Raw genomic sequence first — 25,899 nt, forward strand, 5'->3', positions numbered from 1 at the left:
CTGCTAATTGTATTAGTATGAACGACCAGCCAAGCTGGTAGCAACGCCGAGAGCTGGGCTCAAACCCAGCATCTCCTGCGTTGGTGACAAGCACAATCTCCGCTACGCCACCTGACCGCCCTATAAACATAATTTTTTTAAATGGCTAAAAGTGATTTTGTAATTTTGCAACCGTGGGTCTCACAGGGTACTTTTAACCCTGTGAGGCCCAAATAAAAAAGACATTAGCAACTTCAGAGGCCAGAGGGTGAGACCTATAAACATGATGAAGGGTGCCGTGACTGAAAAAAAAGGTTGAGAAACGCTGGTATGGTGTGGCTCTTTGTGGTACCACAGTAATTTTTGTGGCTCTTAGTCTCTGACTGGTTGGCCACCCCTGAAATAGGCTCTCAATGCTGAGAATGTCTCCTTGTAATGTCAATCAGGCTTTTGAGCCCAGATTTAAACGGTTCTGGCTGATTGTTTACAGCATTGTCCAACAGTATGGTCACATCAGGGTACTGCAGAGCAAATTCTCTCTGTGCAGCTTCCTGGTCCTGTGAACTCTGAAAAGGGTTGGTGCCGAAGTGAGAAACCTGTGTCAGCGATCCAACCTCTTGCTCATACCAGTCTGCAGCCACTGATGCATCTGGCAAAAGGTCTGTGGACACTCGTTTTGGGCATCCCTCTCCGGCCAAGTACCTGGGGATCCCCTTTCCTAAAATAAGTTGAGCAAAAAATTATCCATTGCTCTAACTATGAAGGTTAAACAACGGTTTTCTTGTTTAAATAAAATGTATCAGAAATCAGACTATATCACACCTTTGCTTGAGAGACAAACTATAACACAAACCTGGAATCCTGTGTGCATTCCATGCTTGAACCACACGATCAACTCCGAGCTTGGCCAACTGGCATGTCAGGTTTGACACGCAGAATTTTGTCAGGCTGGCCTCCATATCCAGCTCCTCCTGATCCACCAGATGGACCAAAGCCACTTTCAATGGGTAGTTAACCCTGTTGTTGATCTCTGGCCAGATCCGTTCAATGGTGTGATTCTGTTATTGTAAAATATAGAAGACATTTTCAGAATCTTTTTCCAGATTAACTATATTATATATATATTGTATTGTAGTATTAAGTCTTGTTCTAATTTCTTACGCACCTTTGTTGATGGTGTTTGCCTATATGGTGGCCTCTCTGTGTTGTGCCGGTGGCTGGCCAACTTCTCCTGCATGTAAAGAGTTAAATAAAACTCTTTCCCATGGTCCACTCTGACCTGGTCCCATATGCCATGCTCCATTACCGCACTTCTGCAAGAAAACAGAATAACATTGGCAAGTTGGAAACAAATTATAGTGGCTCTTGTGTTGTCAGGTAGTGAGGAGATCCGAGTTTTCACTTGCTGTGAAAGGGGACATATTGTAGGAAGGGAGATATCCTTTTTTTGGGTATTATTATAAAGCAGGTCTAGGTAGGTAGTAGGTGGTGCCATATAAATACTGTGAAAGTATCAAAACGCTCAGTCCACAGAGAAATGCACACAGCCAAATTCAGAAACTGTGCCTTTAAACGAGCCGTTTGGCCTTTGTGGATAATTTCCACAAGGTGGACAGAGTTATTCAGACAAGAGTATACTTTGGTGTTTTGGGTACAGGGAGTCAGGGACAAAGGTGTTTTAAACAGGGATGCGTTCTTCATGGGACGGGGTTGCACTCCGTGCACCCAAAGATTTGAGCAAAAGCGCATGCACGGATGTGCACGGCACGTGCATGCACACAGGAATGCGCTGCACTCGCCAACTCGCTATAAGTACCCACCTTGGCTACTTTGCATATCAATAGCGCCGGTCGTCAGGTGTGTTAAATACGTTCTCAGATACATTCACACTAGGGATGCTCGATGTTGGCTTTTTTACCGATACCGATATACCGATATTGTCCAACTCTTAATTTCCGATACCGATATCAACCGATACCGATATATGCAGAAGGTGGTCCTTGAGGGTACCCAACAGACTGAAACTCCTCCCACACTGGTCACACTGGTAGGGCTTCTCTCCTGTGTGGGTCAGAAGGTGTCTGTTGAAGTTACCCAACAGACTGAAACTCCTCCCACACTGCTCACACTGGTGGGGCTTCTCTCCAGTGTGGGTCAGAAGGTGGTCCTTGAGGTTACATGACTTACTGAAACTCCTCCCACACTGGTCACACTGGTGGGGCTTCTCTCCAGTGTGGGTCAGAAGGTGGTCCTTGAGGTTACATGACTTACTGAAACTCCTCCCACACTGGTCACACTGGTGGGGCTTCTCTCCTGTGTGGGTCAGAAGGTGGTCCTTGAGGTTACATGACTTACTGAAACTCCTCCCACACTGGTCACACTGGTGGGGCTTCTCTCCAGTGTGGGTCAGAAGGTGGTCCTTGAGGTTACATGACTTACTGAAACTCCTCCCACACTGGTCACACTGGTGGGGCTTCTCTCCTGTGTGGGTCAGAAGGTGGTCCTTGAGGTTACATGACTTACTGAAACTCCTCCCACACTGGTCACACTGGTGGGGCTTCTCTCCTGTGTGGGTCAGAAGGTGGTCCTTGAGGTTACATGACTTACTGAAACTCCTCCCACACTGCTCACACTGGTGGGGCTTCTCTCCTGTGTGGGTCAGAAGGTGGTCCTTGAGGTTACATGACTTACTGAAACTCCTCCCACACTGGTGGGGCTTCTCTCCTGTGTGGGTCAGAAGGTGGTCCTTGAGGGTACCCAACAGACTGAAACTCCTCCCACACTGCTCACACTGGTGGGGCTTCTCTCCTGTGTGGGTCAGAAGGTGGTCCTTGAGGTTACATGACTTACTGAAACTCCTCCCACACTGGTCACACTGGTGGGGCTTCTCTCCTGTGTGGGTCAGAAGGTGGTCCTTGAGGTTACATGACTTACTGAAACTCCTCCCACACTGCTCACACTGGTGGGGCTTCTCTCCAGTGTGGGTCAGAAGGTGGTCCTTGAGGTTACATGACTTACTGAAACTCCTCCCACACTGCTCACACTGGTGGGGCTTCTCTCCAGTGTGGGTCAGAAGGTGGTCCTTGAGGTTACATGACTTACTGAAACTCCTCCCACACTGGTCACACTGGTGGGGCTTCTCTCCTGTGTGGGTCAGAAGGTGGTCCTTGAGGTTACATGACTTACTGAAACTCCTCCCACACTGCTCACACTGGTGGGGCTTCTCTCCTGTGTGGGTCAGAAGGTGGTCCTTGAGGTTACATGACTTACTGAAACTCCTCCCACACTGGTCACACTGGTGGGGCTTCTCTCCTGTGTGGGTCAGAAGGTGGTCCTTGAAGTTACCCAACAGACTGAAACTCCTCCCACACTGGTCACACTGGTGGGGCTTCTCTCCTGTGTGGGTCAGAAGGTGGTCCTTGAGGTTACATGACTTACTGAAACTCCTCCCACACTGGTCACACTGGTGGGGCTTCTCTCCTGTGTGGGTCAGAAGGTGGTCCTTGAGGTTACATGACTTACTGAAACTCCTCCCACACTGGTCACACTGGTGGGGCTTCTCTCCAGTGTGGGTCAGAAGGTGGTCCTTGAGGTTACATGACTTACTGAAACTCCTCCCACACTGCTCACACTGGTGGGGCTTCTCTCCAGTGTGGGTCAGAAGGTAGTCCTTGAGGTTACATGACTTACTGAAACTCCTCCCACACTGGTGGGGCTTCTCTCCTGTGTGGGTCAGAAGGTGGTCCTTGAGGTTACATGACTTACTGAAACTCCTCCCACTGGTGGGGCTTCTCTCCTGTGTGGGTCAGAAGGTGGTCCTTGAGGTTACATGACTTACTGAAACTCCTCCCACACTGCTCACACTGGTGGGGCTTCTCTCCAGTGTGGGTCAGAAGGTGGTCCTTGAGGTTACATGACTTACTGAAACTCCTCCCACACTGGTCACACTGGTGGGGCTTCTCTCCTGTGTGGGTCAGAAGGTGGTCCTTGAGGTTACATGACTTACTGAAACTCCTCCCACACTGGTCACACTGGTGGGGCTTCTCTCCTGTGTGGGTCAGAAGGTGGTCCTTGAGGTTACATGACTTACTGAAACTCCTCCCACACTGGTCACACTGGTGGGGCTTCTCTCCTGTGTGGGTCAGAAGGTGGTCCTTGAGGTTACATGACTTACTGAAACTCCTCCCACACTGTTGGCAGTGGTAGGGCTTCTCTCCAGTGTGGGTCAGAAGGTGGTCCTTGAAGTTACCCAACAGACTGAAACTCCTCCCACACTGGTCACACTGGTGGGGCTTCTCTCCTGTGTGGGTCAGAAGGTGGTCCTTGAGGTTACATGACTTACTGAAACTCCTCCCACACTGGTCACACTGGTGGGGCTTCTCTCCTGTGTGGGTCAGAAGGTGGTCCTTGAAGTTACCCAACAGACTGAAACTCCTCCCACACTGGTCACACTGGTGGGGCTTCTCTCCTGTGTGGGTCAGAAGGTGGTCCTTGAGGTTACATGACTTACTGAAACTCCTCCCACACTGGTCACACTGGTGGGGCTTCTCTCCTGTGTGGGTCAGAAGGTGGTCCTTGAGGTTACATGACTTACTGAAACTCCTCCCACACTGCTCACACTGGTGGGGCTTCTCTCCTGTGTGGGTCAGAAGGTGGTCCTTGAGGTTACATGACTTACTGAAACTCCTCCCACACTGGTCACACTGGTGGGGCTTCTCTCCAGTGTGGGTCAGAAGGTGGTCCTTGAAGTTACCCAACAGACTGAAACTCCTCCCACACTGGTCACACTGGTGGGGCTTCTCTTCTGTGTGGGTCAGAAGGTGGTCCTTGAGGTTACATGACTTACTGAAACTCCTCCAAAACTGGTCACACTGGTGGGGCTTCTCTCCAGTGTGGGTCAGAAGGTGGTCCTTGAGGTTACATGACTTACTGAAACTCCTCCCACACTGGTCACACTGGTGGGGCTTCTCTCCAGTGTGGGTCAGAAGGTGTCTGTTGAAGTTACCCAACAGACTGAAACTCCTCCCACACTGCTCACACTGGTGGGGCTTCTCTCCAGTGTGGGTCAGAAGGTGGTCCTTGAGGTTACATGACTTACTGAAACTCCTCCCACACTGCTCACACTGGTGGGGCTTCTCTCCTGTGTGGGTCAGAAGGTGGTCCTTGAGGTTACATGACTTACTGAAACTCCTCCCACACTGCTCACACTGGTGGGGCTTCTCTCCTGTGTGGGTCAGAAGGTGGTCCTTGAGGTTACATGACTTACTGAAACTCCTCCCACACTGGTCACACTGGTGGGGCTTCTCTCCTGTGTGGGTCAGAAGGTGGTCCTTGAGGTTACATGACTTACTGAAACTCCTCCCACACTGGTCACACTGGTGGGGCTTCTCTCCAGTGTGGGTCAGAAGGTGGTCCTTGAGGTTACATGACTTACTGAAACTCCTCCCACACTGCTCACACTGGTGGGGCTTCTCTCCAGTGTGGGTCAGAAGGTAGTCCTTGAGGTTACATGACTTACTGAAACTCCTCCCACACTGGTCACACTGGTGGGGCTTCTCTCCTGTGTGGGTCAGAAGGTGGTCCTTGAGGTTACATGACTTACTGAAACTCCTCCCACTGGTGGGGCTTCTCTCCTGTGTGGGTCAGAAGGTGGTCCTTGAGGTTACATGACTTACTGAAACTCCTCCCACACTGCTCACACTGGTGGGGCTTCTCTCCAGTGTGGGTCAGAAGGTGGTCCTTGAGGTTACATGACTTACTGAAACTCCTCCCACACTGGTCACACTGGTGGGGCTTCTCTCCTGTGTGGGTCAGAAGGTGGTCCTTGAGGTTACATGACTTACTGAAACTCCTCCCACACTGGTCACACTGGTGGGGCTTCTCTCCTGTGTGGGTCAGAAGGTGGTCCTTGAGGTTACATGACTTACTGAAACTCCTCCCACACTGGTCACACTGGTGGGGCTTCTCTCCTGTGTGGGTCAGAAGGTGGTCCTTGAGGTTACATGACTTACTGAAACTCCTCCCACACTGTTGGCAGTGGTAGGGCTTCTCTCCAGTGTGGGTCAGAAGGTGGTCCTTGAAGTTACCCAACAGACTGAAACTCCTCCCACACTGCTCACACTGGTGGGGCTTCTCTCCAGTGTGGGTCAGAAGGTGGTCCTTGAAGTTACCCAACAGACTGAAACTCCTCCCACACTGGTCACACTGGTGGGGCTTCTCTCCTGTGTGGGTCAGAAGGTGGTCCTTGAGGTTACCCAACAGACTGAAACTCCTCCCACACTGGTCACACTGGTGGGGCTTCTCTCCAGTGTGGGTCAGAAGGTGGTCCTTGAGGTTACATGACTTACTGAAACTCCTCCCACACTGGTCACACTGGTGGGGCTTCTCTCCTGTGTGGGTCAGAAGGTGGTCCTTGAGGTTACATGACTTACTGAAACTCCTCCCACACTGGTCACACTGGTGGGGCTTCTCTCCAGTGTGGGTCAGAAGGTGGTCCTTGAAGTTACCCAACAGACTGAAACTCCTCCCACACTGGTCACACTGGTGGGGCTTCTCTCCTGTGTGGGTCACAAGGTGGTCCTTGAGGTTACATGACTTACTGAAACTCCTCCCACACTGGTGGGGCTTCTCTCCAGTGTGGGTCAGAAGGTGGTCCTTGAGGTTACATGACTTACTGAAACTCCTCCCACACTGGTCACACTGGTAGGGCTTCTCTCCAGTGTGGGTCAGAAGGTGTCTGTTGAAGTTACCCAACAGACTGAAACTCCTCCCACACTGGTCACACTGGTGGGGCTTCTCTCCAGTGTGGGTCAGAAGGTGTCTGTTGAAGTTACCCAACAGACTGAAACTCCTCCCACACTGGTCACACTGGTGGGGCTTCTCTCCTGTGTGGGTCAGAAGGTGGTCCTTGAGGTTACATGACTTACTGAAACTCCTCCCACACTGGTCACACTGGTGGGGCTTCTCTCCAGTGTGGGTCAGAAGGTGGTCCTTGAGGTTACATGACTTACTGAAACTCCTCCCACACTGGTCACACTGGTGGGGCTTCTCTCCAGTGTGGGTCAGAAGGTGTCTGTTGAAGTTACCCAACAGACTGAAACTCCTCCCACACTGCTCACACTGGTGGGGCTTCTCTCCAGTGTGGGTCAGAAGGTGGTCCTTGAGGTTACATGACTTACTGAAACTCCTCCCACACTGCTCACACTGGTGGGGCTTCTCTCCAGTGTGGGTCAGAAGGTGGTCCTTGAGGTTACATGACTTACTGAAACTCCTCCCACACTGCTCACACTGGTGGGGCTTCTCTCCTGTGTGGGTCAGAAGGTGGTCCTTGAGGTTACATGACTTACTGAAACTCCTCCCACACTGCTCACACTGGTGGGGCTTCTCTCCTGTGTGGGTCAGAAGGTGGTCCTTGAGGTTACATGACTTACTGAAACTCCTCCCACACTGGTCACACTGGTGGGGCTTCTCTCCTGTGTGGGTCAGAAGGTGGTCCTTGAGGTTACATGACTTACTGAAACTCCTCCCACACTGGTCACACTGGTGGGGCTTCTCTCCAGTGTGGGTCAGAAGGTGGTCCTTGAGGTTACATGACTTACTGAAACTCCTCCCACACTGTTGGCAGTGGTAGGGCTTCTCTCCAGTGTGGGTCAGAAGGTGGTCCTTGAGGTTACATGACTTACTGAAACTCCTCCCACACTGGTCACACTGGTGGGGCTTCTCTCCAGTGTGGGTCAGAAGGTGGTCCTTGAGGTTACATGACTTACTGAAACTCCTCCCACACTGCTCACACTGGTGGGGCTTCTCTCCAGTGTGGGTCAGAAGGTGGTCCTTGAGGTTACATGACTTACTGAAACTCCTCCCACACTGCTCACACTGGTGGGGCTTCTCTCCTGTGTGGGTCAGAAGGTGGTCCTTGAGGTTACATGACTTACTGAAACTCCTCCCACACTGCTCACACTGGTGGGGCTTCTCTCCAGTGTGGGTCAGAAGGTGGTCCTTGAGGTTACATGACTTACTGAAACTCCTCCCACACTGGTCACACTGGTGGGGCTTCTCTCCTGTGTGGGTCAGAAGGTGGTCCTTGAGGTTACATGACTTACTGAAACTCCTCCCACACTGGTCACACTGGTGGGGCTTCTCTCCTGTGTGGGTCAGAAGGTGGTCCTTGAGGTTACATGACTTACTGAAACTCCTCCCACACTGGTCACACTGGTGGGGCTTCTCTCCTGTGTGGGTCAGAAGGTGGTCCTTGAGGTTACATGACTTACTGAAACTCCTCCCACACTGTTGGCAGTGGTAGGGCTTCTCTCCAGTGTGGGTCAGAAGGTGGTCCTTGAAGTTACCCAACAGACTGAAACTCCTCCCACACTGGTCACACTGGTGGGGCTTCTCTCCTGTGTGGGTCAGAAGGTGGTCCTTGAGGTTACATGACTTACTGAAACTCCTCCCACACTGGTCACACTGGTGGGGCTTCTCTCCTGTGTGGGTCAGAAGGTGGTCCTTGAGGTTACATGACTTACTGAAACTCCTCCCACACTGCTCACACTGGTGGGGCTTCTCTCCTGTGTGGGTCAGAAGGTGGTCCTTGAGGTTACATGACTTACTGAAACTCCTCCCACACTGGTCACACTGGTGGGGCTTCTCTCCAGTGTGGGTCAGAAGGTGGTCCTTGAAGTTACCCAACAGACTGAAACTCCTCCCACACTGGTCACACTGGTGGGGCTTCTCTCCTGTGTGGGTCAGAAGGTGGTCCTTGAGGTTACATGACTTACTGAAACTCCTCCCACACTGGTCACACTGGTGGGGCTTCTCTCCTGTGTGGGTCAGAAGGTGGTCCTTGAGGTTACATGACTTACTGAAACTCCTCCCACACTGTTGGCAGTGGTAGGGCTTCTCTCCAGTGTGGGTCAGAAGGTGGTCCTTGAAGTTACCCAACAGACTGAAACTCCTCCCACACTGGTCACACTGGTGGGGCTTCTCTCCTGTGTGGGTCAGAAGGTGGTCCTTGAGGTTACATGACTTACTGAAACTCCTCCCACACTGCTCACACTGGTGGGGCTTCTCTCCTGTGTGGGTCAGAAGGTGGTCCTTGAGGTTACATGACTTACTGAAACTCCTCCCACACTGGTCACACTGGTGGGGCTTCTCTCCAGTGTGGGTCAGAAGGTGGTCCTTGAAGTTACCCAACAGACTGAAACTCCTCCCACACTGGTCACACTGGTGGGGCTTCTCTTCTGTGTGGGTCAGAAGGTGGTCCTTGAGGTTACATGACTTACTGAAACTCCTCCAAAACTGGTCACACTGGTGGGGCTTCTCTCCAGTGTGGGTCAGAAGGTGGTCCTTGAGGTTACATGACTTACTGAAACTCCTCCCACACTGGTCACACTGGTGGGGCTTCTCTCCAGTGTGGGTCAGAAGGTGTCTGTTGAAGTTACCCAACAGACTGAAACTCCTCCCACACTGCTCACACTGGTGGGGCTTCTCTCCAGTGTGGGTCAGAAGGTGGTCCTTGAGGTTACATGACTTACTGAAACTCCTCCCACACTGCTCACACTGGTGGGGCTTCTCTCCTGTGTGGGTCAGAAGGTGGTCCTTGAGGTTACATGACTTACTGAAACTCCTCCCACACTGCTCACACTGGTGGGGCTTCTCTCCTGTGTGGGTCAGAAGGTGGTCCTTGAGGTTACATGACTTACTGAAACTCCTCCCACACTGGTCACACTGGTGGGGCTTCTCTCCTGTGTGGGTCAGAAGGTGGTCCTTGAGGTTACATGACTTACTGAAACTCCTCCCACACTGGTCACACTGGTGGGGCTTCTCTCCAGTGTGGGTCAGAAGGTGGTCCTTGAGGTTACATGACTTACTGAAACTCCTCCCACACTGCTCACACTGGTGGGGCTTCTCTCCAGTGTGGGTCAGAAGGTAGTCCTTGAGGTTACATGACTTACTGAAACTCCTCCCACACTGGTCACACTGGTGGGGCTTCTCTCCTGTGTGGGTCAGAAGGTGGTCCTTGAGGTTACATGACTTACTGAAACTCCTCCCACTGGTGGGGCTTCTCTCCTGTGTGGGTCAGAAGGTGGTCCTTGAGGTTACATGACTTACTGAAACTCCTCCCACACTGCTCACACTGGTGGGGCTTCTCTCCAGTGTGGGTCAGAAGGTGGTCCTTGAGGTTACATGACTTACTGAAACTCCTCCCACACTGGTCACACTGGTGGGGCTTCTCTCCTGTGTGGGTCAGAAGGTGGTCCTTGAGGTTACATGACTTACTGAAACTCCTCCCACACTGGTCACACTGGTGGGGCTTCTCTCCTGTGTGGGTCAGAAGGTGGTCCTTGAGGTTACATGACTTACTGAAACTCCTCCCACACTGTTGGCAGTGGTAGGGCTTCTCTCCAGTGTGGGTCAGAAGGTGGTCCTTGAAGTTACCCAACAGACTGAAACTCCTCCCACACTGCTCACACTGGTGGGGCTTCTCTCCTGTGTGGGTCAGAAGGTGGTCCTTGAGGTTACATGACTTACTGAAACTCCTCCCACTGGTGGGGCTTCTCTCCTGTGTGGGTCAGAAGGTGGTCCTTGAGGTTACATGACTTACTGAAACTCCTCCCACACTGCTCACACTGGTGGGGCTTCTCTCCAGTGTGGGTCAGAAGGTGGTCCTTGAGGTTACATGACTTACTGAAACTCCTCCCACACTGGTCACACTGGTGGGGCTTCTCTCCTGTGTGGGTCAGAAGGTGGTCCTTGAGGTTACATGACTTACTGAAACTCCTCCCACACTGGTCACACTGGTGGGGCTTCTCTCCTGTGTGGGTCAGAAGGTGGTCCTTGAGGTTACATGACTTACTGAAACTCCTCCCACACTGGTCACACTGGTGGGGCTTCTCTCCTGTGTGGGTCAGAAGGTGGTCCTTGAGGTTACATGACTTACTGAAACTCCTCCCACACTGTTGGCAGTGGTAGGGCTTCTCTCCAGTGTGGGTCAGAAGGTGGTCCTTGAAGTTACCCAACAGACTGAAACTCCTCCCACACTGGTCACACTGGTGGGGCTTCTCTCCTGTGTGGGTCAGAAGGTGGTCCTTGAGGTTACATGACTTACTGAAACTCCTCCCACACTGGTCACACTGGTGGGGCTTCTCTCCTGTGTGGGTCAGAAGGTGGTCCTTGAAGTTACCCAACAGACTGAAACTCCTCCCACACTGGTCACACTGGTGGGGCTTCTCTCCTGTGTGGGTCAGAAGGTGGTCCTTGAGGTTACATGACTTACTGAAACTCCTCCCACACTGGTCACACTGGTGGGGCTTCTCTCCTGTGTGGGTCAGAAGGTGGTCCTTGAGGTTACATGACTTACTGAAACTCCTCCCACACTGCTCACACTGGTGGGGCTTCTCTCCAGTGTGGGTCAGAAGGTGGTCCTTGAAGTTACCCAACAGACTGAAACTCCTCCCACACTGGTCACACTGGTGGGGCTTCTCTCCTGTGTGGGTCAGAAGGTGGTCCTTGAGGTTACATGACTTACTGAAACTCCTCCCACACTGCTCACACTGGTGGGGCTTCTCTCCAGTGTGGGTCAGAAGGTGGTCCTTGAGGTTACATGACTTACTGAAACTCCTCCCACACTGCTCACACTGGTGGGGCTTCTCTCCTGTGTGGGTCAGAAGGTGGTCCTTGAGGTTACATGACTTACTGAAACTCCTCCCACACTGGTCACACTGGTGGGGCTTCTCTCCTGTGTGGGTCAGAAGGTGGTCCTTGAGGTTACATGACTTACTGAAACTCCTCCCACACTGGTCACACTGGTGGGGCTTCTCTCCTGTGTGGGTCAGAAGGTGGTCCTTGAAGTTACCCAACAGACTGAAACTCCTCCCACACTGGTCACACTGGTGGGGCTTCTCTCCTGTGTGGGTCAGAAGGTGGTCCTTGAGGTTACATGACTTACTGAAACTCCTCCCACACTGGTCACACTGGTGGGGCTTCTCTCCTGTGTGGGTCAGAAGGTGGTCCTTGAGGTTACATGACTTACTGAAACTCCTCCCACACTGCTCACACTGGTGGGGCTTCTCTCCTGTGTGGGTCAGAAGGTGGTCCTTGAGGTTACATGACTTACTGAAACTCCTCCCACACTGTTGGCAGTGGTAGGGCTTCTCTCCAGTGTGGGTCAGAAGGTGTCTGTTGAAGTTACCCAACAGACTGAAACTCCTCCCACACTGCTCACACTGGTGGGGCTTCTCTCCAGTGTGGGTCAGAAGGTGGTCCTTGAGGTTACATGACTTACTGAAACTCCTCCCACACTGGTCACACTGGTGGGGCTTCTCTCCAGTGTGGGTCAGAAGGTGGTCCTTGAGGTTACATGACTTACTGAAACTCCTCCCACACTGCTCACACTGGTGGGGCTTCTCTCCAGTGTGGGTCAGAAGGTGGTCCTTGAGGTTACATGACTTACTGAAACTCCTCCCACACTGCTCACACTGGTGGGGCTTCTCTCCTGTGTGGGTCAGAAGGTGGTCCTTGAGGTTACATGACTTACTGTATTGTATTGTATTGTAGTATTAAGTCTTGTTCTAATTTCTTACGCACCTTTGTTGATGGTGTTTGCCTATATGGTGGCCTCTCTGTGTTGTGCCGGTGGCTGGCCAACTTCTCCTGCATGTAAAGAGTTAAATAAAACTCTTTCCCATGGTCCACTCTGACCTGGTCCCATATGCCATGCTCCATTACCGCACTTCTGCAAGAAAACAGAATAACATTGGCAAGTTGGAAACAAATTATAGTGGCTCTTGTGTTGTCAGGTAGTGAGGAGATCCGAGTTTCCACTTGCTGTGAAAGGGGACATATTGTAGGAAGGGAGATATCCTTTTTTTGGGTATTATTATAAAGCAGGTCTAGGTAGGTAGTAGGTGGTGCCATATAAATACTGTGAAAGTATCAAAACGCTCAGTCCACAGAGAAATGCACACAGCCAAATTCAGAAACTGTGCCTTTAAACGAGCCGTTTGGCCTTTGTGGATAATTTCCACAAGGTGGACAGAGTTATTCAGACAAGAGTATACTTTGGTGTTTTGGGTACAGGGAGTCAGGGACAAAGGTGTTTTAAACAGGGATGCGTTCTTCATGGGACGGGGTTGCACTCCGTGCACCCAAAGATTTGAGCAAAAGCGCATGCACGGATTTGCACGGCACGTGCATGCACACAGGAATGCGCTGCACTCGCCAATCGCTATAAGTACCCACCTTGGCTACTTTGCATATCAATAGCGCCGGTCGTCAGGTGTGTTAAATACGTTCTCAGATACATTCACACTAGGGATGCTCGATGTTGGCTTTTTTACCGATACCGATATTGTCCAACTCTTAATTTCCGATACCGATATCAACCGATACCGATATATGCAGGGTTTCCCCCCCCCCCAAAAAATGGAATAATTTCAGGTAATTAACATTACATATCTCTTGTTGTGGAATTAACACAACATTATGCATACTTTTGACAATAAATAAAATCAGAATTTGTTCTTACTTGCTTGCCTGGGTAAATAAAGCTTATAGAAATGTAAAAAAAAAATAATATATATATATATATATATATATTTTTGAAAACAGATACCGATATCACATTTTAATGCCGATATCGGCCGATAATATCGGACATCCCTAATTCACACCTAACTTGTGAATGAAATGTGTTACATTCCATTCGTAGAGGCAATTAGGCACCATCTTTAGTCTGTGCTTAAGCGAGGGAACATTTATGCGCATGCTCGGGAACGTGCGTGCACGTGGCGTCATTAGCGTGCGTGCAATCAGAGTTGATATGAGGAACGCACCTCTGGTTTTAAATGACCTGTTCATTACCTGTAAACGTCAGTGTATATGGTAAGGTTGTCTTTAACAGGCATAGTGGATCGTCCAACAATTTTGCTGGAGAAGCCATCAATCGCCAGCACATGGGTCACGCCAAATATCACCAGTTTCTCATTTTGGTCCATGTGGATCTTGTGACCCACATAGGCTGCAGTATATGGAACCGGATTGAGGTTCCTGGCTCCCTTAAAGACAGACAAAAAAGAACAGCATACTCAAACCATACTCAAAGTTCAAAGTTGAGAAAACAGCTAAAGCATGAAGTGGGGCTGCTTGTCTAGGTGTAACCACCTGTAGCAACTATATAGAAAAAACCCTATAGAAACCACCTGTCAGCCTAGCAACCACATAATAACATCCTAGCAAAAAAGAATTCCTTTTTAAAAGTTCCTCCAACTAGCTCTCAAATGTGGGAAAAATATAATAATTAGGCTATACATTTGATAAAAAAAAAACCTACCCTGCATCGTTCCCGATGATATGGTGGATGAATGTTGCGCAACGCATGTCCCACACGACCCTCTGATGCACAGGCTCCCGCGGCTGCAAGATAGCCAGTCATCATCTTCCTGCCATAGGTAGGACCAGTCTTAAGGTAAAGATAAAATGGAATTAAATTGATTGAAAACTTTATTAACAGATTGCAGAATGAATGGGTACAATACGGCTCAATACAAAACTGCTAAGAGGATGCAGACCAGAAAAAGACTTTTGAGAGTTTTTATTCTTACTTGCAGTGTGGACAAATATAAGCATACTGTAACCTCTGTGTTTAAACTGGAACTTAAACACAGGATAAGTGCTACAAAATAAAACCCAAAAAGTGACTCAATATAACTGAAAACAAAACAAACGCGCACGGTTAAAAGACAGTGTGGCTTCCGGGCGGCTACGTGGCGTAGTGGGCAAGGCGCTCGCCACGAATGACGGAGACGCTGGGCTTGCCTGTTCGAGCCCAGCGCTCCACATTGCTTTCAGTTTAGCTGGTCGATGGGTGGGGATCGGGCGTTGTGGACAGCGACTCCTACAGGTCGGTTGGTGCGCCTGCGCAGTAGAATCAGGAAGTGTCGGGGGCGCGTGTTGCTTAATAACAGCGGAACAGTGCAAAAATGCTTCAGCTTTCGTCACCGCACGCCACTACGGTAAAGCGCCTTTCTTTTCACGCCGCTTAGACAAATGCTATGGCATTTCCGCGTACATTGCAACGAATCACTTGGAACCAGTGGCGTCGTTAGCCCTGGGCTTCCGGGGCTTTAGCCCCGGATGTTTTTCTCCTAGCCCCGGATCTAAAAAAAAAAAGAAAAAAATTTTTTTTTTTTTTTTTATGTCAGCATCCCCATTGTCTTTGCTGAATGTTTGTTAGTGTTTGGTATTTTTTGTTGGTTTTTAGTACTTTTAAACATTTTTAGTAAGTAGTTTTCATTTGATCCTATAATTTTTCATTCACCGATTTGTGGACTTTTTTTTTAGTGTCCTGAAAGGCGCCTTATAAATCAAATGCATTATTATTATTATTATTATTATTATTATTATTATTATTATTATTATTATTATTATTATTATTATTATTATTATCATCATCATCCAGGAGGGAAAATACACTTTGGATAGTAGGGACTGCATCTCTGCCTGTCCTGACCAGGAACCACTTTGCAACTGTGATCTCCTCTGGCAATAGTTGGATATTGTAATGTGTGGCGAGGGGTTGCAGCAATTCCACTGAGAGAAACTGGTCTGAGGCTGGATAACATGCCTGTATGCCTCTCATAAGTTGTTATCCAACTCATGAGAACCTGCTCTCAAGCTCTGGATAGAACAGTCTCTGTCTCAGCTGATCTCCTGAGCTGAGGTCTGAGCTTGTGCCACAAGATGCCATTACATATGGCCTTTGTCCTGTCATACATGTCCACTCCCATCTCTGAGGTGCGATAACCTTTGAGTGTGTCCTGCACTGTGCTTTTAAATAGTACAGATAGGTATTGAAGATGTGCACTTTAACGCAGCAGCACCTGGAGCCTCCATACCCATGTCCAGTGTCCACTGACAAAGACATGCTCATGATACTGTGATAAACTATAATAAGCTTTAATCGAACCCTGGTTCATTTCCTCGGATAGTCCGGTTGGTTTGGGGTGGTGTGAAAGCTCATTCACTCTTGCAAGTGAACCCTGCATTTGAGATGTGAATGCAAAGCGGACCAAAGGCAGGAAAATACCCAAAAATCTAATATCTTTTTTATGAGACTTTTTTTTTCGATTGCTTAAGCATGATTTTTAAAACGGGGCCCGGTGTTTCAAAACACACAATTAGCACAACCACACACACAATTATCAGAACACCTCAGATCCTTTGCTAAATTAAACACTTGTCAAAACCATACACTAATTTAAAAAAACTACATTTTGTTACTATATGAAACACACGTTTTATATGACTTAATTCTGTTTGAACCAGTTACTCACACTGCTGTGCTTAACCTAAAACACATTTAGCTATTCTACTTCTCAGTGATTAGAGTACTGTAAGTGAAGTACGCAGAGAATGTGCAAATATACAATAAATTCACCAAACACTACACAAGACCAATGCTGTAGACTGATGAAAATATTATTTATTTATCTACATATACCCAAATCAATGATGCAGACTGCTGGAAAAAAAACATTTTCTCTCCATATACCCAAATCAATGATGCAGACTGATGAAAATATAAATTTTCTCGCCATATAACCAAATAAGTCAACATTTCAACATGGAGAATCACAACAAAACATGTCCCAGTTTTCATGCTACTATGTGCATAACACTGTAAGCTCAGCAAATATCAGACAAACATAAAATACTGTATCCAGTAAGCCTACAGGTTAAAATTACAGTAAAACAAAAACAATTTTGAAAAAATTTAAATAGAGTACAGAAAATACTAGACATTATCTCTTTGCCTAGCTGGATCTGGCAAGATACTTTTTTGCTCTGTGTATTGTTTTGCAAAAAGTGTGAGGCTGACATTGTGCTTATAGAGGTGCAAATCTGGGCCTATGTTTTGCTCCTTGAGTGTAATGTTTTGATAATTGTGTAATACTTTTGATTTGAGTGTTTATGCAATTGAAGAAAACTGTAAAGACTAGAGATTAACTGTTTATTTCTTTTGTACATAGGCTGTGCATATGTTTGTTTGTTTGTTTATTTGCTTATGTGTATGATTCTTAACTGTTTTTATTTTGTTATTGGTGTATATGTGTGTATGTATGTACAGTATATGTATATATATATATGTGTATATATGTATATTTGTACTCCTGTTGGGGCCTCTTGGACCAGATCAATGTTTTATCTGGCTAAATAAAGGTTAAATAAATAAATAAATAAGAAACTGATGATTTGGTCCTGTTAACTTTGAATTTTCTATGGGGACTGCCCAGATCCCTCTCATGGACATGGACCTCACTTTGAGAACCTCTAATGATTCTAGTTCTTCAGTATTCATCTCTAATTACTCTAAAATTGCGTATTACTGTGTTTAAAAAAAGAAAAAAAAATGGGGGGGGGGGAAAACCCCCTCCACCCCCCTGGGCTGAAGCCCCCAATGTTTTCTAACCCTAAAAACGCCCCTGCCTCGGCTGTCTTTAACTATGAGTGAACACAACTGTCTTTAACTATGAGTGAACACAACGCAACATTGTAACGTTAACGTGTAATTTACTATGGAATATCAGAAGAAACTACTCAACCTCGGCTGTCTTTAACTAAACAGTGTTGTGAACACAACACATTGTAACGTTAACGTGTACTTTACTATGGAATATCAGAAGAAACTACTCAACCTCGGCTGTCTTTAACTATGAATGAACACAACACACTAACTCACCATGTTTAGATAATAAAGTACTCAACCTCTACTTATCTACTGTCTGACTGAACACAACACTCTAACTAACTTACCATGTTTAGATAATGAAGTACTCAACCTCTACAGTCTTTAACTATGAGTAAACACAACACTCTAACTTACCATCTTTAGATAATGAAGTATGCAACCTCTACTGTATTTAACTATGAAGGAATTACAACCTTTATTTAATGGTTAATATTTTGATAAAAGGGAATTTACTATATTTGTATGGCATTTACACTTAAAGTAGAAAAACAAAAGTAATCTGTAAAATAAGTGAATTTCCTGTGAAAAAACATTTTTTACAGTGTACGTTACACACACAAATGCTACAGTCATTATGACACATTTTACAAAGAATGTCTTGTATGAACTACCAGTAATATAAATAATATTAACAACAAAAATGTGTTCCATCTTCATGTCAGATGATTTTCAAAAAGGAAAATGTACTACGCCTCTGTCGTCTACTCTAAGCCATCTAAGCGCAGGTGAAAAGATGCGACTGCTGTTACCTCAAGTACCGGAGGGTACTTGTGCTATGTATGACTTAGTCCACATTGCAGCCGGCTTGTGGGAGGCAAGAAACAGCGTTCGTGACAGGGGACTGAGGGGAGGGTTGAATTGGATGATACGAAATTGGGATGGGAGAAAAATATAGAAAAATGGGAGAAAAAGTGGATAAAAAAAAGACAGTGTGGCTTCCCTGTGATAATTACCCAATTCCCTCCCGCTGCACACCTGTGAACACATACAGGCTCTGCCTGAGCACATCTGAGCCCCGCCTCCTGTGCCCACTGCCAGATAATTGGTCAACACCTTCATGGTAACAGTGCCTTCATTCAATAAAGTAACTGCAGAAAATCATTAAATTGGCTACAACATAGCCTATAAACAAGTAAGCGATAGTTTACACACTGTAACTAGCCCCTTTCGTGACCTTGTTGGCGTGCATCAAGTTAAGTAACGTTCTCCCGTAGCTCGAGCATAGCAGCTGCCATCTGACAGAAACATGTTTCAGGTTGTGTCATCAAGCTAGTTCTGTACATTTTCATAACCCCTCCCCAGATACGAATAGGTTATTTAATTTCGGTGTCCTATTTTGATATGTTTGGCGGTTCAGTTTATTTACGTTGTTAATTTATAGTAGCTTAACTTTCGAATGAGTGAGAAACATGTCTGTTCACCCAGGTTGAAATTGCGACTGAGAAAGCGCTTATAGAAAATGTCTAATATGTTCCACATAAACCTGGAAATAATCTGAACGTTTCAGGATTCGGAAACATTTAAAAACACAAGAAGTTATGACAAGTAAATAGAAGAATAAATAGATGGGCTTTCTCTGTGTCTGTCGTTTCTCGAATTTCAATATACAATGTAACAATATAACCAGCGTAGACCCATGTTCACGTAAAACTTAACTGTATCTCTTGTATTGCAGTGAAGACGGCGGCTTCTACTTGATGGTCCTTCATTCGCTGTCGTTGTATGCCATGTTCTGTACAAAAACGGCGAATATTTGCGATGGAAGCTCCTCTTTGCAACCCACATTCAAATACCAAGTGGTTCCGTATATTTTCATCGCTATAGCCACTTTTAACCATGTTCTCTATAACCGCTAAGTATGGTAACAGGCTGGAGTCCATAATGATCAGTTCAAACCAGTGACCGTTAGAGAGATTATTTAAAAGTGGGAGAGATCTTTTTATAGGGCTTTGGTTCAAACTGTGGCGCCAATGGGTTGGCACGCAAAGAAAACCGAACATATTACGGAAGCCGAAATGAGTCTTTGATTGATTGATTGATTGATTGAAAACTTCTTGAAAACTGATCTATTTATTCTTTATTTGAAATCTTTATTTCGAACATGTAAATAAATACAAACAATATAAAATCTAAACAAATCATTGATCTCAAGAAATTAAATGAAAAAATAAATAAATAAACAAAAGCAAAACATAACTCAATTTACATGTTCGAAAAGGAACACATACACTTATTTATTTACCTCATTTAGTTTTAGCATTTTGTATATTGTATATTTTTGTATAGTGTTTGGTCCTTATTCTTTAACTCTTTACTGTATGAAGCACAATTTCAGGAGGGTCATAGAGAACCAAGCATTTCACTATAATTTACCTTATATGTGACAAATAAATAAAACTTGAAAACGGATTATACCACCGTGGAGACAGGCGATACGATTTTTTCTTCTTCTCGCCTGTCTCCATGGTGAACGTATACCAGAAAACGGTAGAAATACTTGATGAATTTAATGGAGATTTGATTTAATAACAGCTAAATTATATCAAAACATCCATTTACAAACTCTCATCCATTTACAAACTCTTACAAACTCTCTTACATGCTTGCACCTCATGGTACCAAAGCACCTCAAAGGCGCTAAAAACTAAATTACAAACATGCACAAAACAAACTGGTCAGACAGCTTGACCTTACTCCTAGAACCCACCTCACCCCTGCCCACTTTGACAACCTAGGATGGCTTAGAGTAGATGACAGAGTACAGCAACTTGCAATGGGCCTGGTCTACAAGATACACTACACGACCAAGGTACCCATGTACATGTCAAAATACTTCCCAAAGGTCAGTGAATACCACGATCACAACACCAGAGGGAGCTCCACAAATCATGTTAAACCCAGATTCGGCTCAAACAAGGGACTAAACACGTTTCGCAATTATGCCACATCAATGTGGAACGCCCTACCTAAAGCTGTAAAGGAATGTGAATCACTACCCACTTTCAAAACCACTCTCAAGGAACACCTACGGGAGACTGCAATTCGAAACTGGCCCCTGTAAATGTCCTAACCCAACCCCCTCCAATGTACAGTCATTTACCTAGTATGGTGTTGTCAATATTCCAATGTACAGTTTTGCTTGTTTGTACAGTGTTTCCCCCCTTCTGTGGTAGACACTACAGAAGGTTAACCATTTCACTACCACATCAAAAAAAGAAGGTTAACCATCTGTAGTGTGGTAGTGAAAGGGTTAACTTTTTTTTTTTATCTACTTTTTCTCCTCCTTTTTCTGTGATTTTTCTCCCGATCACAATTTACCTCTCGTGCCAATTCTCCCTCCCCTGTCCTGATTGTTGCTCGCATATGCCCCCCACTGGCCGGTTGTAGGGAGGATAGAAGCCTTGCATCACATGTCCCCTCCGATACATGTGGAGGCAGCCTGTCACATCTTTTCACCTGCCAGCGCGGACTCTCATTGGCGAGGAGTAACGTGTAGGAGGCTCACACTGCCCCCGCCATTTTCCTGACTTTGCTGTGCAGGCACCCCAACCGACCTGTAGGAGTCGCTGTTCACAACGACCAGACTACCACCCATCGACTTCCCACCCGCTAACTCTGCCAATTGAGTTAGTATGACGGACGGCCCAAGCCGGAGGCAACGCCGACAGCCGGATGCGAACCCGGTGTCTCTTGCGTTGGTGACGAGCGCAATGTCCGCTGCGCCACCAAGCCGCCTAAAGGGTTAACCTTCTGTATTCTCGCGGTGAAAGGGTTAACCATTTGGTAGTGTGGCAGTGAAAGGCTTAAAAGGCACCATGGCCTGCCATGAACACTGATACCCATGCCTTCGTGTCCGCCTGCACCATGTGTGCCCGTGGGAAGTCGTCTCATCTACCACCCACTGGTCTGCTCAGATTGTCCTCTGGCTGTCCCTAGTCACACATTGCCCCTTGCCCTCGATGCTATACTGGAAAATCCCACCCCACCCCCTCTATGAGGAGCTAGCCAGGATGAGCATTATCCCCCCATGACACACCACAAACCGCCTTGGCCAGTATTTCGTGCCATGGTAGCCATCAGGCTCCACAACCGTGGGCACGGACTGCTGCCAATTGCTGGAGAGCTAACGGCTGCATGGTGACCTCGAGAACTGTTAGGACTATCTGACGCTTAGTAATAAACACTGCACGGACTCTGGTGTAGTGTGTTACTCCGGTTTGGACCATGTAGGCCATCATCACTATCACTACTGTCTGATTGAATCCTGCCACTCACTACTGTTATTACTATTATCATTACTACTTGCACTTTGTTCTATGTTCTATTATTATTATTACTACCTAACCCACCTGTAACCCCCCCCCCCATCTTTTTTTTTTTTTGATCCACTTTTTCTCCCATTTTCTATATTTTCTCCCATCCCAATTTCGTATCATCCAATTCAACCCTCCCCTGTCACGAACGCTGTTTCTTGCCTCCCACAAGCCGGCTGCAGTGAGGACTAAGTCATACATAGCACAAGTCCCCTCCGGTACTTGAGGTAACAGCAGTCGCATCTTTTCACCTGCGCAGCTCGACCTCTCAGTGTCGAGGAGTAACGCGTGGGAGGCTCACGCTGCCCCCGACACTTCCTGATTCTACTGCGCAGGCGCACCAACCGACTTGTAGGAGTCGCTTGTTCACAACGTTCGATCCCCACCCTTCAGTTTTTCCCTCCCCGTAATACGGCCAATGTGTATTACTGCGGACGACCAGCCAAACTGAAAAACAATGTGGAGAGCTGGATTCGAACACGCGAATCCTAGCGTCTCCACACTGGTGGCGAGTGCCTTAGACCACTACACCACCTAGCCGCCCCACCCCCCCCCCCATCTTTGCGTGGATGCGTGTCTGTAATTTGCACATCTTGAGAACCATTCATCTGATTGAATTCATGCTTGGTGGGTGTATTGCCCAGGGAAGTGCAAGGTTGAATTTGGTGCCATTTGGCCAGATGGTGGCACTACAGTGTGTCTGTCCTTCGCATATCTCGAGAACCATCCATCCATATATATATATGTGTTTTTTTAGTTTTTGGATGTGTGTGAGATTATGTCCAAAATAAATCAGCATTGTTTTTTGGTGAAGTGCCCCTTTAAAGGATTTGTGTGCTTGCCTACTTGAGTACTTATTCCATTCATTTGAGAATCTCAGTCTTCCTTTTACATTATAGTGTTATATTTATAATTATACATTATATTTGACTAAAACAGAATCCTGGTAAAAACACACGTATGAACTCTGTGATTGTAGCATTCAATGTATGTGCAAACCATGACATAGGCCACTGTTATATTACCTTATTATTACATGGCGTTTTAACATTAGCCAAAATGCTTGATTGCGCTCTGGCCGTATCAGCGGTCATTATTGCGCGTTGCCCATGGCAGCGGTCAGTTATCAAGAAATAATTGACCGCTGTCAGGGGCAACCAAGCGCTATTGACCAATCACAATCAAGCATTTTGGCGAATGTTAAAACGCCATGTAATAAATGTTCTTATTGTCTACTCTAGTTCATTGACTCAGTTCTTAAGGGCGAACACCAGGCAACAGTTTTTAATTGTAATTGCTGTACTTTGTGGCTCTAAATTTTTTATTTAGGTTGGTAATGTTTATAAACACTCACTGTAGTAAGACAGCTAATTTCCATCTGATAGAATGTCTGTGAATAAACGCCACATTTTTAAGATAAAAAGGATCACGGATTGGAACTTTATTGTGATATGCTTGTGCCTTGGGTATGAAGAAAATCAAAGAAGTGTGGTTTATTGTTGATACTGCGTGCAACCCCAGTCTGATTTCAATAACGCACGCATAATTAAACATCATAAATATTTGAAACATTTGAAACCTTCAAAAACGTGAACCAGTGATTTCCGATACATTTTATTTAAACGAGAAAACCGTTGTTTAACCTTAGTTTAAACAACGGTTTTCTCGTTTAAATAAAATGTATCGGAAATCACTGGTTCATGTTTTTGAAGGTTTCAAATGTTTCAAATATTTATGATGTTTAATTAATAAAATTATAATAAATGGCTTTCTCGTTACTGTAGGTTAAAGGTTAAAAGTCAACCTATCAAAATACAACGACCGCAAAAGGTTAACTATAAAAATAGGTTGCGCCCACAAATATGCCTTTGCTCACAGAACTTGTCTTCAATACATGCAACATGGCCCACATCCAAGTGACCCTTTTCCGTGAACTTCGCACAGTACGAATTCGGGAGATGGATGTCACCATAGACAATTTGGAGAGGATATTTAAGGTTAGTACACATTACAACCGACTAGAGGGTATGTATTATACAGCTACAGGAAATAATATGCCTATACTATTTCTTGTCAGGGCCTGGGGTGATTGTGAGCCATGCAGTAGGCTTTTTTTATCGAATTAATTCGAGACTTTATAGTTAATTAATCGAAAGTAATAACATTTTAAGCGCATATCAATATTTGATGCGAAAAGCAACATTTTTCAATTCAAATAAATTTTGGTATATGATGAGTGAATCAATGAATATACAAAACCTATTCTCCCTGGCCTTACCGTGTTCTACCTGTTTTTATTACATTAATTGTTTTACTGTGTTGTATTATTTTGTTTTTTATCGACATGCCTTTGAAGCATGCTGCCTGGAAATGTGCTATATAAATAAAATTGACTTGACTATTTATGCAGCAAAATCCTCGTAGCTACTACACAGACCAACAGATCAATGCAATTTTTAACAAAGTGCAGCAATTATAATATAGCGCAAAGGACCTTTTGTAAACTCGAGCAAACGCAGTACTTTCAAGTACATTCCAGAACAGTTGACCAATGGGGGGAAATCACTCTCAATTTCTCTTTTTATTTTTATAAACCAGAGTGTAAGAAACTGCACACTGAAAAAGTGAGATGCAGGTGAAATATCCTCTCCCCTCCCCCCTCCTCTCCTCTGGCCTTTGATGTTCACCCTAGAGACAGAAAGTCTGGCTGACTGCTGCAATGCCCTCGCTTTGACCCTGACCTGTACGCGTCGAAAGCTCTGAAGATTTTGGACAGAAAATATAGTCGGCATCACCACTGTAATATTCTCCACAAATACAAATTACTAAGCATTGATAATTTAATTATCTTCTCATACATTCGTCTGGTTCATAAAATAATTAATAATCCATTGAAACATTTTGTCCTATCGTGTTCTGAGCTGAGAACAAGGGCTTCGATCTGCATCAAGACTGCATTGGTGCAGATTTACAAATCACAACCTTTATTTAATGATAATGGTTCATATTTTGATCAAAGGTCTGTATTGTACTGGTATTTACACTTAAAGTAGAAAAACAATCTGTAAAATAATAGTGAATTTCCTGTGAAAAAACTATTCTGCCCAGAGATGCATGAATCCCCTCCCCCCTCCTCTCCTGTCTGGCCTTTGATCACATAGTATCTGCCACATGCAGCTACCACTCAGGAAGGGCTATCATATCAAAATATCATCTACAGACATAACGTCACAGTGACCAATTGCAGCCACTCTTATTGTCTGGGACCAAATACGGCCACGCCCCACTCCCAGCAAAAAGTGGGAATCTCTAGAATGGGTTTGGGGCGGCGCTGTATACGGAAGTAGCTCTCAAGGTGACGATTAGACAACACTTTTTTGTTGTCAGTAGATGGCAGCATTGGTTTAAAATTAAAGGCTGAAAATGTTGAGAACTACAACACTGCATTTCCCAAGAGCGTTAGCACAGGTCGCAGGTCACTGGGATGGGTCTATATTCTCCGACGTGATCTGAACAGCGTTAAACTATTACTGCAACCTCGGTATAGCGACCGCGAATGGCCAACTAATTATCTTAACAAAAGTGCGCTGGTAGCATTACATATGTTGTCTAAAGGGGGACATATGGTACAATTTAAGATTCTAATGATAATCGGCATATAAAGGACAAGATAAAGCATCGTTAATTTGTAAGAAACCTCAATGAAAACGACGCAGGGTGCTATTGTTATGAAAATGTGATAGAATCCTATAAAAATGTGGACGCACTTGGCCTACGTTCCGTTAGATCTTTAAAATAATTATATGTAAGTTTCGTCACTTTGAGTGCATGGTACCCCCATTCGGTGCCTCATAGTCCTCCACCTGTCTGCCCTGTATACTTATAACCATAACCCTGTATGTACTCATTCATGATAATTTAAAGGTCTTGTCATCATTATATTTGCAGCTGACGCCATCCAGCATCTACCTCATATCTGATGATGGCGTTGTGTTGCTGCCCGGCGAAATGGGCTTCATTATGGGGGGCTATGGAGAGGAGAGGAGATATGAGGTCCATGGGGACGAAGCCCCTACCCCATCC

At 46.1% G+C, this 25,899-nt stretch overlaps 1 protein-coding gene across 1 annotated transcript; it reads right to left on the reverse strand.

The window, feature by feature from the left end:
* Positions 1 to 389: 389 nt before the first annotated feature.
* LOC311242157 (uncharacterized protein) lies at positions 390 to 25,875 on the reverse strand (the record flags this gene model as incomplete). The annotated part of the gene is made up of 5 exons (XM_084331109.1): positions 390 to 697; positions 833 to 1,037; positions 1,145 to 1,292; positions 13,837 to 14,030; positions 25,786 to 25,875. The coding sequence occupies 5 exons, from the start codon at positions 25,873 to 25,875 to the stop codon at positions 390 to 392; spliced, it is 945 nt and encodes a 314-aa protein (XP_084187235.1).
* Between the last annotated feature and the right edge of the window lie 24 nt (positions 25,876 to 25,899).

The sequence above is a fragment of the Notolepis coatsorum genome, assembly GCF_963971535.1.
Source record: "Notolepis coatsorum genome assembly, chromosome: 15".
Classification (NCBI taxonomy): domain Eukaryota; kingdom Metazoa; phylum Chordata; class Actinopteri; order Aulopiformes; family Paralepididae; genus Notolepis; species Notolepis coatsorum.